General features: G+C 49.9%; 1 protein-coding gene across 3 annotated transcripts in view; it reads left to right on the top strand.

Moving 5' to 3' along the window:
* Positions 1–18,375, top strand: part of LOC126284647 (maternal embryonic leucine zipper kinase-like) — a 401,036-nt gene that overhangs the window by 90,740 nt on the left and 291,921 nt on the right. For all 3 annotated transcript variants that reach the window (XM_049983745.1, XM_049983736.1, XM_049983756.1), the window contains one exon: positions 1,781–1,948. In XM_049983745.1, coding sequence (XP_049839702.1) covers positions 1,781–1,948 — 168 coding nt within the window. The remainder of the gene's footprint in view (positions 1–1,780; positions 1,949–18,375) is intronic.

Below are 18,375 nucleotides of genomic sequence, written 5' to 3'. Positions count from 1 at the left end.
GTTTACAGTGTGAGTTAGATTGAAAGACAACATTACTAACTGCAGTAAATATTTACTGGAAGATTGCATTAGAAAATCTGTATTAAAGTCGCCAGCAATCAATATTTCTTTGTTTCTTCCTGTTAAATAACCCAAAAGAGCTTCTAGATGTTTTATGAATAGATTATAGTTTCCTGCAGGTGCTCGGTAAATAATTACTATTATATAGGATCTGTTATGGAACTCTACTTCTGTTGCACATGCTTCTGGATGCTGCTCTAAACAGAATTTATTAATGTCAATGTTCTTGAATTTATGGCAGTTTTTAATAAATGTGGCAACTCCTCCTACATCCATATCTACTCTGCAGAAGCAGGAAGCTAGCTTAAATCCTGAAATGTCTAACATATCTATACCAGTGATCACTTGATGTTCAGAGAGGCAAATTGTGTCAATTTGGTTAGATGAATTCATTTCATCGATACAAATGAGTAGTTCATCAACTTTATTTCTGACTCCCGGAATGTTCTGGCGTAGTAAAGATAACTGATACTGCATACTAATGCGATTATAACTGCATTGGCGAACATGAACTGGCAGTTTCTGATTACTTTCTGTTAAACATTGTTTAAATGGAGGCTGTATGCTAAAATGTGACTCCTGTTCATCTGTTTTCTCAAACTGAGTGTGTCTGCTAATCTCTCTTAAAACTTGTTTTCTTTCCCCCTTCCCTAGCCTAAAAAAGGCATCCCTCTGACACCTGTGACCACTGGTATTTTACCACTTGTGACAGTGTCCCCCCTTAAGTTTTCTGCAATCAACCCAGACAGTTTTCCCTTCCCTTTCCTATTGATGTGAAGGCCATGCCTAGTGTAGTCCCACCTATCGATAGCATCCACTCAGTTTACAAAGGAGACTGGCGATAATACTTGCCGCATCCGTGAAACTCGACAACCCACATGTGTCCCCCAGATTGTGCCACTAATGAGCAACTCTGAGAGCTCAGTTTTTATTGACTGAGTAGGTGTTTGGCAATTCTGAGTTTCCTGAGCTGTGGACTGGTGAGCACTGCAAGTCCTCTGTAACTGTAAGCAATGAGGATGCTTTAGTGACCATTGTGTGTCACACACTGTGGAGATCTTGGTTTACCCAATCAGATTGTGGTGATGTTGGAATGTTACTAATCATGTTATCATAGAACAACATCTATGAGCAACCTTGTCTTATTTTGTGCAATATCAGTGTCATAGTTCTTTCTTTTCCCCTTCATATGTTCCAGGAGATGCAGGTTCGAATCCTGCCTCAGGCATGGCTGTGTGAGATGTCTTTGGGTTGGTTGGGTTTAAGTAGTTCTAAGTTCTAGGGGACTGATGACCTGAGATGTTAAGTCCCATAGTGCTCAGAGCTATTTTTTTGTTCCAGGAGACCAACAAGGAAAAAACACTTGTCATTGACTCGTTCTTCTCTATTAAATACTCTGTTCTCTCTTGGCCGTAAGAAGTGTTACTAGTGCGATGGAACTCTGGTTTCTCATTTGGTAGGATAATGGTTCAGATCCACTGCTAAAGATATGGTGTTGTTTTCCGCAGGTTCCAAAAAGCTGTTAAGATGGAAGCTGGGGTGGTTCCTCTGAGAAGGACACAGCTGATATATTTCCCATTCTTTCCCATCTTAAATTGACGTATATCTCATTGCTCTCATAATTAACTGGATGTTAAAATTTATTTTTCTTCTTACTACTTAAGCATTGTTAAACAGGTGTTTTGTAGTAGGCATGACTAACTATGAAATTCTTTTGCAGTCAGGACGATACCATGAACCAGAATGGCTGTCAAGGAACAGCAAAGACCTAATTAAATCAATGTTACAATTAGACCCAAAGCAAAGAATCACAATTAAAGAGCTCCAGAATCATCCTTGGGTTTTGACTGGCTATGGAGAACCTGTTGTCTCAGAAAGTCTCATTGATGTGAGTAAACTTTTAACATAATTATGAGTTGCTAAACACATTCACACAGAACAATATTGTTGTCACCTTGTTTTGTAGCATTCTCTGTTGCTTAAATGATGCTACGACAATTGAAGACAGTGTAAATTTATGTTTGTACTTTAAGTAAGTTACGTTATGTCTCTTGTACACTGTGAGGTAGATAAGGATTGGATTAAGTAGATATTTATTTTATTTTGTCTAGATGTTACTAGAACAGGAACACTACATGGAAACAGCCTGCTGACAATACAGATAACATGAATATTTGGAGAAATTTATCTGAGAGTAGGCAATATTACAAAATTTTCATTTTTAACATTTTTAACCTATGTTTCGACAGCTGCCAACCTTTCCACACCCAAAAATGTCTCCCATACAGATTACCCACCCGTGGACAACATATCTGCAGTGAAGGGAACTCTCTTGCCCAGTATACTGAAACTATCATGAAGGCCTACACAGACAGGCCATACCTCCGAAAGCTAGCCCACAGATTTCCTATGCAGCATGCTCACACATTCCCAAAGCTTCCATCATTTCCAAGAATCAGCTAGAAAGGAGCAAGCCTCTAATCACTGATATCACCCAGGATGGGAACCACTGAATCATACCTTCTGCCAGGGCTTTGATTATCTCTATTCGTGTCCTTAATTGAGGGAAAACCTATTCAATATCATTCCCACTTCTCCTAAAGTGATGTCCCATTACCCAACCAGTCTACATTATATCCTAGTCCATCCCTAATACACTCCAACCGTCAAACCTGCACCACAGGGACCATATTCCCGTGGCAGTCTGTCCACTCTGCGACTCTCCCCCTCTCCCTTCCCCCTCTCCCTTCTCCCTCTCCCTCCCCCCACCAACCCTCCCCTCCCCACAGTCTCCCCTCCCCACAGTCTCCCCTCCCCACAGTCTCCCCTCCCCACAGTCTCCCCTCCCCACAGTCTCCCCTCCCCACAGTCTCCCCTCCCCACAGTCTCCCCTCCCCACAGTCTCCCCTCCCCACAGTCTCCCCTCCCCACAGTCTCCCCTCCCCACAGTCTCCCCTCCCCACAGTCTCCCCTCCCCACAGTCTCCCCTCCCCACAGTCTCCCCTCCCCACAGTCTCCCCTCCCCACAGTCTCCCCTCCCCACAGTCTCCCCTCCCCACAGTCTCCCCTCCCCACAGTCTCCCCTCCCCACAGTCTCCCCTCCCCACAGTCTCCCCTCCCCACAGTCTCCCCTCCCCACAGTCTCCCCTCCCCACAGTCTCCCCTCCCCACAGTCTCCCCTCCCCACAGTCTCCCCTCCCCACAGTCTCCCCTCCCCACAGTCTCCCCTAGCTCCCCAGTCTCCCCTAGCTCCCCAGTCTCCCTAGCTCCCCAGTCTCCCCTAGCTCCCCAGTCTCCCCTAGCTCCCCAGTCTCCCCTAGCTCCCCAGTCTCCCCTAGCTCCCCAGTCTCCCCTAGCTCCCCAGTCTCCCCTAGCTCCCCAGTCTCCCCTAGCTCCCCAGTCTCCCCTAGCTCCCCAGTCTCCCCTAGCTCCCCAGTCTCCCCTAGCTCCCCAGTCTCCCCTAGCTCCCCAGTCTCCCCTAGCTCCCCAGTCTCCCCTAGCTCCCCAGTCTCCCCTAGCTCCCCAGTCTCCCCTAGCTCCCCAGTCTCCCCTAGCTCCCCAGTCTCCCCTAGCTCCCCAGTCTCCCCTAGCTCCCCAGTCTCCCCTAGCTCCCCAGTCTCCCCTAGCTCCCCAGTCTCCCCTAGCTCCCCAGTCTCCCCTAGCTCCCCAGTCTCCCCTAGCTCCCCAGTCTCCCCTAGCTCCCCAGTCTCCCCTAGCTCCCCAGTCTCCCCTAGCTCCCCAGTCTCCCCTAGCTCCCCAGTCTCCCTAGCTCCCCAGTCTCCCCTAGCTCCCCAGTCTCCCTAGCTCCCCAGTCTCCCCTAGCTCCCCAGTCTCCCCTAGCTCCCCAGTCCTCCCCTAGCTCCCCAGTCTCCCCCTAGCTCCCCAGTCTCCCCTAGCTCCCCAGTCTCCCCTAGCTCCCCAGTCTCCCCTAGCTCCCCAGTCTCCCCTAGCTCCCCAGTCTCCCCTAGCTCCCCAGTCTCCCCTAGCTCCCCAGTCTCCCCTAGCTCCCCAGTCTCCCCTAGCTCCCCAGTCTCCCTAGCTCCCCAGTCTCCCCTAGCTCCCCAGTCTCCCCTAAGCTCCCCCCAGTCTCCCCTAGCTCCCCAGTCTCCCCTAGCTCCCCAGTCTCCCCTAGCTCCCCAGTCTCCCCTAGCTCCCCAGTCTCCCCTAGCTCCCCAGTCTCCCCTAGCTCCCCAGTCTCCCCTAGCTCCCCAGTCTCCCCTAGCTCCCCAGTCTCCCCTAGCTCCCCAGTCTCCCCTAGCTCCCCAGTCTCCCCTAGCTCCCCAGTCTCCCCTAGCTCCGTCCAGTCAGTCTCCCCTAGCTCCCCAGTCTCCCCTAGCTCCCCAGTCTCCCCTAGCTCCCCAGTCTCCCCTAGCTCCCCAGTCTCCCCCTAGCTCCCCAGTCTCCCCTAGCTCCCCAGTCTCCCCTAGCTCCCCAGGTCTCCCCTAGCTCCCCAGTCTCCCCTAGCTCCCCAGTCTCCCCTAGCTCCCCAGTCTCCCCTAGCTCCCCAGTCTCCCCTAGCTCCCCAGTCTCCCCTAGCTCCCCAGTCTCCCCTAGCTCCCCAGTCTCCCCTAGCTCCCCAGTCTCCCCTAGCTCCCCAGTCTCCCCTAGCTCCCCAGTCTCCCCCTAGCTCTCCCCAGTCTCCCCTAGCTCCCCAGTCTCCCCTAGCTCCCCAGTCTCCCCTAGCTCCCCAGTCTCTCCCCTAGCTCCCCAGTCTCCCCCTAGCTCCCCAGTCTCCCCTAGCTCCCAGTCTCCCCTAGCTCCCCAGTCTCCCCTAGCTCCCCAGTCTCCCCTAGCTCCCCAGTCTCCCCCTAGCTCCCCAGTCTCCCCTAGCTCCCCCAGTCTCCCCTAGCTCCCCAGTCTCCCCTAGCTCCCCAGTCTCCCCTAGCTCCCCAGTCGGTCCCCTAGCTCCCCAGTCTCCCTAGCTCCCCAGTCTCCCCTAGCTCCCCAGTCTCCCCTAGCTCCCCAGTCTCCCCTAGCTCCCCAGTCTCCCCTAGCTCCCCAGTCTCCCCTAGCTCCCCAGTCTCCCCTAGCTCCCCAGTCTCCCCTAGCTCCCCAGTCTCCCCTAGCTCCCCAGTCTCCCCTAGCTCCCCAGTCTCCCCTAGCTCCCCCAGTCTCCCCTAGCTCCCCAGTCTCCCCTAGCTCCCCAGTCTCCCCTAGCTCCCCAGTCTCCCCTAGCTCCCCAGTCTCCCCTAGCTCCCCAGTCTCCCCTAGCTCCCCAGTCTCCCCTAGCTCCCCAGTCTCCCCTAGCTCCCCAGTCTCCCCTAGCTCCCCAGTCTCCCCTAGCTCCCCAGTCTCCCCTAGCTCCCCAGTCTCCCCTAGCTCCCAGTCTCCCCTAGCTCCCAGTCTCCCCTAGCTCCCCAGTCTCCCCTAGCTCCCCAGTCTCCCCCTAGCTCCCCAGTCTCCCCTAGGCTCCCCAGTCTCCCCTAGCTCCCCAGTCTCCCCTAGCTCCCCAGTCTCCCCTAGCTCCCCAGTCTCCCCTAGCTCCCCAGTCTCCCCTAGCTCCCCAGTCTCCCCTAGCTCCCCAGTCTCCCCTAGCTCCCCAGTCTCCCCTAGCTCCCCAGTCTCCCCTAGCTCCCAGTCTCCCCTAGCTCCCCAGTCTCCCCTAGCTCCCCAGTCTCCCCTAGCTCCCCAGTCTCCCCTAGCTCCCCAGTCTCCCCTAGCTCCCCAGTCTCCCCTAGCTCCCCAGTCTCCCCTAGCTCCCCAGTCTCCCCTAGCTCCCCAGTCTCCCCTAGCTCCCCAGTCTCTCCCCTAGCTCCCCAGTCTCCCCTAGCTCCCCAGTCTCCCCTAGCTCCCCAGTCTCCCCTAGCTCCCCAGTCTCCCCTAGCTCCCCAGTCTCCCCTAGCTCCCCAGTCTCCCCCTAGCTCCCCAGTCTCCCCTAGCTCCCCAGTCTCCCCTAGCTCCCCAGTCTCCCCTAGCTCCCCAGTCTCCCCTAGCTCCCCAGTCTCCCCTAGCTCCCCAGTCTCCCCCTAGCTCCCCAGTCTCCCCTAGCTCCCCAGTCTCCCCTAGCTCCCCAGTCTCCCCTAGCTCCCCAGTCTCCCCTAGCTCCCCAGTCTCCCCTAGCTCCCCAGTCTCCCCTAGCTCCCCAGTCTCCCCTAGCTCCCCAGTCTCCCCTAGCTCCCCCAGTCTCCCCTAGCTCCCCAGTCTCCCCTAGCTCCCCAGTCTCCCCTAGCTCCCCAGTCTCCCCTAGCTCCCCAGTCTCCCTAGCTCCCCAGTCTCCCCTAGCTCCCCAGTCTCCCCTAGCTCCCCAGTCTCCCCTAGCTCCCCAGTCTCCCCTAGCTCCCCAGTCTCCCCTAGCTCCCCAGTCTCCCCTAGCTCCCCAGTCTCCCCTAGCTCCCCAGTCTCCCCTAGCTCCCCAGTCTCCCAGTCCCCAGCTCAGCTCCCCAGTCTCCCCTAGCTCCCCAGTCTCCCCTAGCTCCCCCAGTCTCCCCTAGCTCCCCAGTCTCCCCTAGCTCCCCAGTCTCCCCTAGCTCCCCAGTCTCCCCCTAGCTCCCCAGTCTCCCCTAGCTCCCCAGTCTCCCCTAGCTCCCCAGTCTCCCCTAGCTCCCCAGTCTCCCCTAGCTCCCCAGTCTCCCCTAGCTCCCCCAGTCTCCCCTAGCTCCCCAGTCTCCCCTAGCTCCCCAGTCTCCCCTAGCTCCCCAGTCTCCCCTAGCTCCCCAGTCTCCCCTAGCTCCCCAGTCTCCCCTAGCTCCCCAGTCTCCCCTAGCTCCCCCAGTCTCCCCTAGCTCCCCAGTCTCCCCTAGCTCCCCAGTCTCCCCCTAGCTCCCCAGTCTCCCCTAGCTCCCCAGTCTCCCCTAGCTCCCCAGTCTCCCCTAGCTCCCCAGTCTCCCCTAGCTCCCCAGTCTCCCCCTAGCTCCCCAGTCTCCCCTAGCTCCCCAGTCTCCCCTAGCTCCCCAGTCTCCCCTAGCTCCCCAGTCTCCCCTAGCTCCCCAGTCTCCCCCTAGCTCCCCAGTCTCCCCTAGCTCCCCAGTCTCCCCTAGCTCCCCAGTCCTCCCCTAGCTCCCCAGTCTCCTCCCTAGCTCCCCAGTCTCCCCTAGCTCCCCAGTCTCCCCTAGCTCCCCAGTCTCCCCTAGCTCCCCAGTCTCCCCTAGCTCCCCAGTCTCCCCTAGCTCCCCAGTCTCCCCTAGCTCCCCAGTCTCCCCCTAGCTCCCCAGTCTCCCCTAGCTCCCCAGTCTCCCCTAGCTCCCCAGTCTCCCCTAGCTCCCCAGTCTCCCCTAGCTCCCCAGTCTCCCCTAGCTCCCCAGTCTCCCCTAGCTCCCCAGTCTCCCCTAGCTCCCCAGTCTCCCCTAGCTCCCCAGTCTCCCCTAGCTCCCCAGTCTCCCCTAGCTCCCCAGTCTCCCCCTAGCTCCCCAGTCTCCCCTAGCTCCCCAGTCTCCCCTAGCTCCCCAGTCCTCCCCTAGCTCCCCAGTCTCCCCTAGCTCCCCAGTCTCCCCTAGCTCCCCAGTCTCCCCTAGCTCCCCCAGTCTCCCCTAGCTCCCCAGTCTCCCCTAGCTCCCCAGTCTCCCCTAGCTCCCCAGTCTCCCCTAGCTCCCCAGTCTCCCCTAGCTCCCCAGTCTCCCCTAGCTCCCCAGTCTCCCCTAGCTCCCATCTCCCCTACTCCCAGTCTCTCCCCTAGCTCCCCAGTCTCCCCTAGCTCCCCAGTCTCCCCTAGCTCCCCAGTCTCCCCTAGCTCTCTCCAGTCTCCCCTAGCTCCCCAGTCTCCCCTAGCTCCCCAGTCTCCCCTAGCTCCCCAGTCTCCCCTAGCTCCCCAGTCTCCCCTAGCTCCCCAGTCTCCCCTAGCTCCCCAGTCTCCCCTAGCTCCCCAGTCTCCCCTAGCTCCCCAGTCTCCCCTAGCTCCCCAGTCTCCCCTAGCTCCCCAGTCTCCCCTAGCTCCCCAGTCTCCCCTAGCTCCCCAGTCTCCCCTAGCTCCCCAGTCTCCCCTAGCTCCCCAGTCTCCCCTAGCTCCCCAGTCTCCCCTAGCTCCCCAGTCTCCCCTAGCTCCCCAGTCTCCCCTAGCTCCCCAGTCTCCCCTAGCTCCCCAGTCTCCCCTAGCTCCCCAGTCTCCCCTAGCTCCCCAGTCTCCCCTAGCTCCCCAGTCTCCCCTAGCTCCCCAGTCTCCCCTAGCTCCCCAGTCTCCCCTAGCTCCCCAGTCTCCCCTAGCTCCCCAGTCTCCCCTAGCTCCCCAGTCTCCCCTAGCTCCCCAGTCTCCCCTAGCTCCCCAGTCTCCCCTAGCTCCCCAGTCTCCCCTAGCTCCCCAGTCTCCCCTAGCTCCCCAGTCTCCCCTAGCTCCCCAGTCTCCCCTAGCTCCCCAGTCTCCCCTAGCTCCCCAGTCTCCCCTAGCTCCCCAGTCTCCCCTAGCTCCCCAGTCTCCCCTAGCTCCCCAGTCTCCCCTAGCTCCCCAGTCTCCCCTAGCTCCCCAGTCTCCCCTAGCTCCCCAGTCTCCCCTAGCTCCCCAGTCTCCCCTAGCTCCCCAGTCTCCCCTAGCTCCCCAGTCTCCCCTAGCTCCCCAGTCTCCCCTAGCTCCCCAGTCTCCCCTAGCTCCCCCACCACAAACTTGTCCAACTGCCAAAATCGAGCAAGGCACTCTTAGTCCATCCGGTACCATTTAGGGGCATACGTGTGCACATGTCTGTATGTGTACTGCACACCGGCTTGTAATAGGATTATCTTCTACCAGAACTGTCCTACAACAATTTTGACATAACTAATTTGTTGTCTTTAAAAATATGTTGTGCCTTACGAATTAGATTTGACAGAAAGTACACAAAACTCAATGTTTTTCAAACACTGTTAGTTATCCCCTCAGTAGTTTCTAGATAATTACTTTGATACCTAAACAGTATGTTCTAGTGATTTGAAATTACATCCTGGTATGATAATATTCAGGGTATCCATGCATATTAAAAAAATATAAAGAATATTCAGATTCCAACATTTTTGGTTGATGCTGAATATTACTAATCTGAAATGTAAAAAAGTTAGAGTGAATGAGAAAATAGTGTTGGATATCAATCAAAACGTGTCACTTTAATACTCCTTGAAGTAGAGAAACATAAACTTTAAGAAATACTTGTTCAGCCTAGATAACATTATAAACCCCCCCCCTCCCCCGAAATCTAGCTTTTCAGCTGATCACATTAATGTAGTTATTGTGGTCCATGTTTTATGTGTTTGAACATTGACTGGCAATAATGGAACATGAACAAAGTGTGTTTTGAGTGGGGGAAATTTCCTAAAACCCCTTTCAAATTGGCTAGGAGAATGAATTTTAACAGCCTTTGACTGAACTGGTGCAGTATTTGTCTCTTACATATGTCACATCATTGGCACATTTGCCAACTGGACTGCACAATTCAGAGTTCTGCGACTCCTGTGCGGCATTGTGTTGCACCTCATAAAGTTTGATAAAATCCCAGCTCCTGCATTTGCTTGACTTTTAAATTTCACGTTTTCCTCTTGCTTGTCAGTAAGAAATGATAGTTTATGTTTTCGATTTGGAGTCATACTTGTGACGCTGAGAAACGGGCAGAATCGGAGCAGGGATGTACCATGTACTATAGGGGGACTACCTGCTGTGTGAATACCAGCCTGTAACTTGTCTATTAGTGTGCCACACTGTTTTTGTAAGTGCTTGACTATATTCAGTTATGTAGTAGAAATAAGGTGATAGAGGAGAATGGTAGCTCCGTACATAGCAATATCGGTAATTTTTCCTTTAAGAGTGATCAGTTTCCCGAACGATTAAAGTACTCAGTAGTAAAGCCACTTTATAAAAAGGGAGAAAGGGATAATGTAGACAAATTTAGACCTGTTTCTATGCCGTCAGTATTTGCTTAAATTATTGAAGAGGCTGTCCACAGAAAAATGTTTGTGCTACCATCTCGGCTGTAATGTCTTTTGTAGGGAAAGCTTCAGGCCATCTTGAAAATCGATCCACAACCATGAGGCAGTAGTTGTAGTCTTCTGAGCCCCACAATATTTGCATGAACATGTTCAAAGTGTCGACTCGTAGGCAGAAATGTGCCCTTAACATGCCAAGCTATCTTATTTTCTGGCACTCCATGCAGTTTCTTACAAATTTCTTACAGTTTGCATCAATTCATGGCCAAAAAAAAAAAAAAAAACCTGTTTGATTAATTTCACCATGAGCCAGATTCTGCAATTGCTTGTGATCGAAACTGGTGAGGTATGAATGGTCATGGTTTTGTGCCAGATACATCACAGTTCAATACAACATTTGTTTCTGGCAGAATCATGCATTGTAGCATCAATCCTGCTGAGTTATCCAGTAACGAGCATAGCTGATTTTTTTTGCTGCTGGGATTGAGCTATGACCTCACAATCAGTTGCAGTGGTTATAGCTTCAAAACGTGAGTGTGTTTCAGCTGACATTTTTTATTTTCCTTGCACATAGTGTGTGTGTGTGTGTGTGTGTGTGTGTGTGTGTGTGTGTGTGTGTGTGTGTGTGTGTGTGTGTGTTAAACTGGCTAATATAGTCCAAATGTTGAAGTTGTCTTGGAGATGCTTTCTCTGGTTTCATGTTGAAAGCATATGTCTTGTGAGTGCCTGCCAACCATGTTTCACTTGTTGCTGAAATATGATGCCAGCTAATGCATATACCATGAACACAAGTGGGGTGTGTGATACTGGATGAGCTAATTGTGTAGCCTCAGATACTGCTGTTTTTACAGCTTGGAAAGCAGTATCCGTTTTGTCAGCCCTTTGCACCTTATTATTGGGCTTTGGTGCACCATTCAGAAGTTCATTCATTGGGCTGTTGTTAGTGCGTGGTTGCATATAAATCGATGATAGAAGCACCCTAGTTGTAACAGGATGGGAATACTTGACTTGCATTGAGTTGGTGGATCACAACAGGGGCAACCACCCTTTATCCTTCTTTGGCTCCACACATATATGGGCTGCCCAACTGCTACCAGAAGCGGGACAGGTGCCTTTTGTCAGCTTGCTACAGAATTCCTGGTTCATGAGTTTTAATTTTTGTGTCGAGGATGTGTGTAGACTGGTGATCCTGCTATGGTAAGGATATGGTGTTGTGTGGTGTGCTTCACTGGCGCCAGGGTGTGTGATTGTTTTGTGATCTTGGGGGAACTTTTGTAGCAAGTTTATATGTGGAGAATCTCCCGAAATCTCTTGAAGTTGTGTGTACTGTTGTCTGAGTGAGACAGCATACCTTTCCTCAGCTGTCCAGATTAGTAGTAGACTCTGTCAGCTGCTGATGTCTTAGGTCGGGGACCAGGTTGTAAGAAAATAAGAAATCAGCTCCCAGAATAGGCTGCGACACATCTGCAACTGTAGACTGCCATTCGAATCTGCTACATAATCTGAGATTAAGTATTAGTGTGACACAACCATATGTTCTGATCTGGGAGTCATTGGTGGTGAATAGGCAGTAATTATTGCAGTTGTGACATGGTTATTTGGTTGTCGGGTACAGTGACACTTCCAGCCCTTTGTCTACAACATAATGTACTTTTTGTCACAGTCCGTGGTGAGAAGGTGGTATCTGCTATTACCAGGAGAAGCTGCTGCAGCTATTCCTCTGTGTTGTGTTTCCATTTGCATCGTGTCATACATTTCCGGTCATCACTGCCAAACTTCTTATGGTAGCAGCAGATATTTGGCATGCCAGGTGATCAATTGTGGCTTCCCGATAATCAGTGATGTAGCCCAGGACAAGTATGTGTCGTTTGCGCTGTAGTGATTTGTATAGCCAGTTCAGTTAACTGTGCCTGAGGGATGAAACAGTCACTACAGGCACTCTATCTTGTTGTGAAACTGTTGTTGACACACTCTAGACGGATACATTTCCACTAACCTGTCTACTGTCTGTGCTAGTGTGTTTAAGTCACTGACACAAACAATTAAAATTTTCTGAGCGTCAGAAGGTAGGCATGACAACAAGATGTTTCGTAGCATGTCAGCATTGACTGTATTACTCGCCAGCGTACATAGACGACACAGAAGCTGGGATTGAGTGAGATTGTCGAATTCTCACATTTGTAGAAGTTTTTCCAATCGTTTCATCTCTGATTGGGATAGGAATATCACAAAAGTGTTTTTGAGGCAAATTGTTCAATGTTTGGTGGTGCAGAGAGGAGGTCTTGCACTTCTGCAGCTACATCTTCATTTAGTGCTGTGCCGACATAACTGTATTGGGTTTCATCTGATGATATCTGTGCTATCACATGCCGGCTTTCCAGTTGCACTAACCGTAATACAGTGTTATGCTGCCAGAGCAGGGGGGGGGGGGGGAGGGGGGTTGTTAGAGATTTTGCTGATTCCACTGTTTGCAGCTGGTTCTGCATTTATTGTTGAGTCTGTTATTTCAAACGTGATGCAGATGACACAGAAGAAACTAGCCCATGTGCTGTGATGCGATATGGTGTGACGAGCCGGCGTGGTTGTACTGACATAATACTGTGTTGGTGTTACCAAAATATGTGGTTAACATTAGAGAGAGAGTTAATGATTTATTGCCAGATGGATGGAAATAAATAAATAAAATACATATTAGATTAATACTTACACATATAGGTACATCTGATGAGGGAATCAGTACATGAAGCATGGAATACTAAATCAATTAATGACACAACACACAGAATTGTACATATCACAGTGTGTTTATGCTCACTGCCACTGTGCTGGTTGTTGTGGTGTGAAGCTCTACAAGAATGACAGTGAGGTCCCTAAACATTCTTAACACCAGCTTTGGAATGCAGTACAGCAGCAGTTATACGCGGTATGGATTGGAAAAGTACTTGGTCAGTGTCCATGGGTATGTGGCACCAGATTGTTAGGCTTAGGACATGCAGTTTCAGTAAATGGTAGGTCAGTGGTATGTGGCTGCAGAGCTGGCACTACAATAGTGTCCCTGATGTGTTCCATCTAGTTCAGATCATGTGACTTTGGCAGCAAAGACATTGTGATTTCAGATGTATTCCTCAAACCACTGTTGCACGGTTCTGGTCTTGTGACAAGTACAGTTACCCTGCTTGTAAGACGATATCCCTGTCGGAGAAGACATCAAACAGCTGTCATATTGCCTTTGATTACTGCCAGAATCTCATGGGATCCTAGGAAGTACCATATTTAACAATGTGTACTAAATCATATGCTCAGAAACACTTGTGCCTGTATCAGTATTGTACTCTGTTGTCGGCTCTGCCACAGATTGCTTCCTGACATACTTTACAGAGCATGCAAGCTTCCGATACGATACCCACGTTCTGTGATGCATTTAGAAAGGGCTCAGAATTTTGCTTAGATGTTGTTAGTTGTCACTAAATGTTCTCATTATGAAACACTGGATGAATAGAGTCTTGAGTATTCCATCATTTGTTGGGAGTGCATCCAGGATATTAGCAACTCTTGTACTGATATTTTAGCTGACAGCCTTTCAGCCGTTCTCAAGGTGAAGTGCTTACGGAATTTTTAATACATTCAGCACTGTGAAGTGCACACGCATATGTTAAAAATAACACTGTTAATAACAAGCATAAGTCATAGGTAAAACTTTACACCTCTAAGAATAAAAACAAAGCAAGGGCAGAATCAGCAAATCCACAGTGTTACAAAGTGTTTGCATGATTAATATGGATGACATGTGTGGGAATGACAGGAATTGAAGAACAAGAAAAGATTTCCCTTCAGAGTGCAGATGTGAAACGAGCGTTTCCATGATTTGTTGAGCTGGAAACCTTCGTCTAAGTCGGGCAGATTCTCTGCTAATTGTAGCTCCACAGTTTCCTTGACCATTGAATACACATAGGATGAGGCGGTGGCTAGCATCTTAACTTCCCTTTAATCCATGGATTGGCTAGTAGGAAATAGAATGTTCAGCAACTGCAAATTTGTTGGGCTATAGTAGGCGAATGATCCCTGATATTCAGTGGAATGTTTTATTATAGTGTGTATTGTTTGTCCTATGTACCTTTTACCACCTTTTACCACACCAAGGAATTTTATATATATGCAACTTTTATAAAAGATGATCATCCTTCACATATCCTAGAAGAGCTGCTGTCTTAGGTAGTGACACAAAGATCACATCCCTTTAATTCTTCTCCATTCATCTTGCAGTTTTTGAAGAGATATTTCCCACATATGCTGTAGACCTCACATCTCTTTGTTCTTGCTCTTCTTCTGAATGGTCTTGTACTTTCACTTGCAGAGCTCTCATGGGTTGATGTTTTGTATATCCATTTGTAGGGAATATTTCTTTCAAGCGTACTATTTCACTCAGTAGCCTGTTTACCAAAGTTTCAAGTACACTGATAGTTTGCGAAGGATGGTGGCAACTAGAGACATGGAAGTATAAATCTGTATATGTGGGCTTATGGTAGATCCAATGTTCTAAAAACCCATATTCTGCCCCCCCCCCCCTGCCGAACTAATACATCCAGAAACATTAGACATCATTTCCCATTCCATTGTAAATTTGATATTTTCGTGAATGGAGTTTAAATGTTCAAGAAACTGGATCAGGTTATCCTCACCATGGAGCTGAGCTATGAATGTGTCATACACATATTTTCGGATGACTGTTAGTTTTCAAACTGAAGAGTGAAGTGTTTTGTCTTCAAAATCCTCTGTGAATAACTCTGTCATCTTGGGTGACAGAGGACTGCCTATGTCAACATCATCAGTGTGTTCAAAATATTGGTTATCAAATAAAATGTAGTTGGAGGTTAGCACATGATTAAATAATGCTGTTACGTCTGCTATTCAGTGACAGAGTGTCAAGAGTAGGTAGTTTTGTGAACAGGTAAACAATGTCAAAGCTGACCTCGAAATCATATTACTTATGTTTCAAAGTTTTTAACCTACTGATAAAATCTGGTGAATTATGGAAATTATGTTCACATAGACCTACAAAAGGTCTCAACAATGAGGCTAAATATTTGAGTAGCTAATATATTTGCAGAAGATTCTGAAGAAAACGGATTCCACTCTTCAGTTTTAACCTGTTGATGACAGGTTCGTAGTTTGACCCATGGTGAGGACAACCTAATCCAGTTTCTTGAACATCTAAACTCCATCAAGAAAATATCAAACTTAGAATGGAATAGATAAAATAGAAAGAAACTTCCACATGGGAAAAATATATTACAAACAAAGATTTCAAGACTTACCAAGCGGGAAAGCGCCAGTAGACAGGCACAATAAAATAACACACAAACAAAATTACGAGCTTTCACAACTGGCAGTTGCTTCGTCAGGAAAGAGGGAAGGAAAAGGAAAGATGAAAGTATGTGGTTTTTAAGGGAGAGGGTAAGGAGTCATTCCAATCCCGGGAGCAGAAAGACTTACCTTAGGGGGAAAAAAGGATAGGTATATACTCGCGCGCACGCACGCACACACACACATACACATACACATACACATACACATACACATACACATACACACATCCATACATATACAGACACAAGCAGACATATTTAAAGGCAAAGAGTAAGGGCAGAGATGTCAGTCGAGGCGGAAGTGCAGAGGCAAAGATGATGTTGAATGACAGGTGAGGTATGAGTGGCGGCAACTTGAAATTAGCGGAGATTGAGGCCTGGTGGATAACGAGAAGAAAGGATATATTGAAGGGCAAGTTCCCATCTCCGGAGTTCGGATAGGTTGGTGTTGGTGGGAAGTATCCAGATAATCCGGACGGTGTAACACTGTGCTAAGATGTGCTGGCCGTGCACCAAGGCATGTTTAACCACAGGGTGATCCTCATTACCAACAAACACTGTCTGCCTGTGTCCATTCATGCAAATGGACAGTTTGTTGCTGGTCATTCCCACATAGAAAGCGTCACAGTGTAGGCAGGTCAGATGGTAAATCACATGGGTGCTTTCACACGTGGCTCTGCCTGTGATCGTGTACACCTTCCTGGTTACAGGACAGGAGTAGATGGTGGTGGGAGGGTACATAGGACAGGTTTTACACCGGGGGGGCTTACAAGGGTAGGAGCCAGATGGGAGGGAATGTGGTTTGGGGATTTCATAGGGATGAACCAAGAAGTTACGAAGGTTAGGTGGACGGCGGAAAGACACTCTTGGTGGAGTGGGGAGGATTTCATGAAGGATGGATCTCATTTCGGGGCAGGATTTTAGGAAGTCGTATCCCTGCTGGAGAGCCAAATTCAGAGTCTGATCCAGTCACAAGTGGGGCACTTTTGGGGTTCTTCTGTGAGAGGTTCTGGGTTTGAGGGGATGAGGAAGTGGCTCTGGTTATTTGCTTCTGTACCAGGTCGGGAGGGTAGTTGCGGGATGCGAAAGCTGTTTTCAGGTTGTTGGTGTAATGGTTCAGGGATTCAGGACTGGAGCAGATTCGTTCGCCACGAAGGCCTAGGCTGAAGGGAAGGGACCGTTTGATATGGAATGGGTGGCAGCTGTCATAGTGAAGGTACTGTTGCTTGTTTGATGTGGATGGATGTGTGAAGCTGGCCATTGGACAGATGGAGGTCAACGTCAAGGAAAGTGGCATGGGATTTGGAGTAGGACCAGGTGAATCTGATGGAACCAAAGGAGTTGAGGTTGGAGAGGAAATTCTGGAGTTGTTCTTCACTGTGAGTCCAGATCATGAAGATGTCATCAATAAATCTGTACCAAACTTTGGGTTGGCAGGCTTGGGTAACCAAGAAGGCTTCCTCTAAGTGACCCATAAATAGGTTGGCATATGAGGGGGCCATCCTGGTACCCATGGCTGTTCCCTTTAATTGTTGGTATGTCTGGCCTTCAAAAGTGAAGAAGTTGTGGGTCTGGATGAAGCTGGCTAAGGTGCTGAGGAAAGAGGTTTTAGGTAGGGTGGCAGGTGATTGGTGTGAAAGGAAGTGCTCCATTGCAGCGAGGCCCTGGATGTGCGGGATATTTGTGTATAGGGAAGTGGCATAAATGGTTACAAGGATGGTTTCCAGGGGTAACAGACTGGGTAAGGATTCAAGGTGTTCGAGAAAGTGGTTGGTGTCTTTGATGAAGGATGGGAGACTGCATGTAATGGGTTGAAGGTGTTGATCTACGTAGGCAGAGATACGTTCTGTGGGGGCTTGGTAACCAGCTACAATGGGGCGGCCGGGATGTTTGGGTTTGTGAATTTTAGGAAGTAGGTAGAAGGTAGGAGTGCGAGGTGTCGGTGGGGTCAGGAGTTTGATGGAGTCAGGTGAAAGGTTTTGTAGGGGGCCTAAGGTTCTGAGGATTCCTTGAAGCTCCGCCTGGACATCAGGGATGGGATTACCTTGGCAAACTTTGTATGTAGAGTTGTCTGAAAGCTGACGCAGTCCCTCAGCCACATACTCCCGACGATGAAGTACCACGGTCGTGGAACCCTTGTCAGCTGGAAGAATGATGATGGATCGGTCAGCTTTCAGATCACGGATAGCCTGGGCTTCGGCTGTGGTGATGTTGGGAGTAGGATTAAGGTTTTTCAAGAAAGATTGGGAGGCAAGGCTGGAAGTGAGAAATTCCTGGAGGGTTTGGAGAGGGTGATTTTGAGGAAGAGGAGGTGGGTCCTGCTGTGATGGAGGACGGAACTGTTCCAGGCAGGGTTCAATTTGGATAGTGTCTTGGGGAGTTGGATCATTAGGAGTGGGATCAGGATTATTTTTCTTTGTGGCAAAGTGATATTTCCAGCAGAGACTACGAGTGTAGGACATTAAATCTTTGACAAGGGCAGTTTGGTTGAATCTGGGAGTGGGGCTGGAGGTGAGGCCTTTGGATAGGACAGGGGTTTGGGATTGGGAGAGAGGTTTGGGGGAAAGGTTAATACTGAATTGGGGTGTTGTTATTCCAGATTGTGTTGACTAGAATTTTGAGGTGTTGGGGGGAGTGGAGCTGGAAGTGGGAAATTGAGTAGATGGGAGAGACTGGGTTTGTGTGCATTGAGAGGAGGTTGAGTTTTGTTGGAAAGGTTGTGGAGGGTGAGTGAGTTGCCTTTCCGGAGGTGGGAAACCAGGAGATTGGATAGTTTTTTGAGGTGGAGGGTGGCATGCTGTTCTAATTTGCGTTTGGCCTGTAGGAGGATGCTATGAACAGCCGGTGTGGATGTGGGAGAGGAAAGATTGAGGACTTTGATTTGGGATAGGAGTTGACGGGTGTGTTCATTGGCCGAGTCGATGTATAGGTGAAGGATTAGGGTGGCATGCTGTTCTAATTTGCGTTTGGCCTGTAGGAGGATGCTATGAACAGCCGGTGTGGATGTGGGAGAGGAAAGATTGAGGACTTTGATTTGGGATAGGAGTTGACGGGTGTGTTCATTGGCCGAGTCGATGTATAGGTTTGTTCCAGTTTGGAACTGGTATAAGGACTGATGGAAAGAAGGATTGCA

This window comes from Schistocerca gregaria, chromosome 1 (assembly GCF_023897955.1).
Source record: "Schistocerca gregaria isolate iqSchGreg1 chromosome 1, iqSchGreg1.2, whole genome shotgun sequence".
Taxonomy (NCBI): domain Eukaryota; kingdom Metazoa; phylum Arthropoda; class Insecta; order Orthoptera; family Acrididae; genus Schistocerca; species Schistocerca gregaria.
Note: the sequence above shows the minus strand (reverse complement) of the source record. Positions and strands in the feature narration are given on the sequence as shown.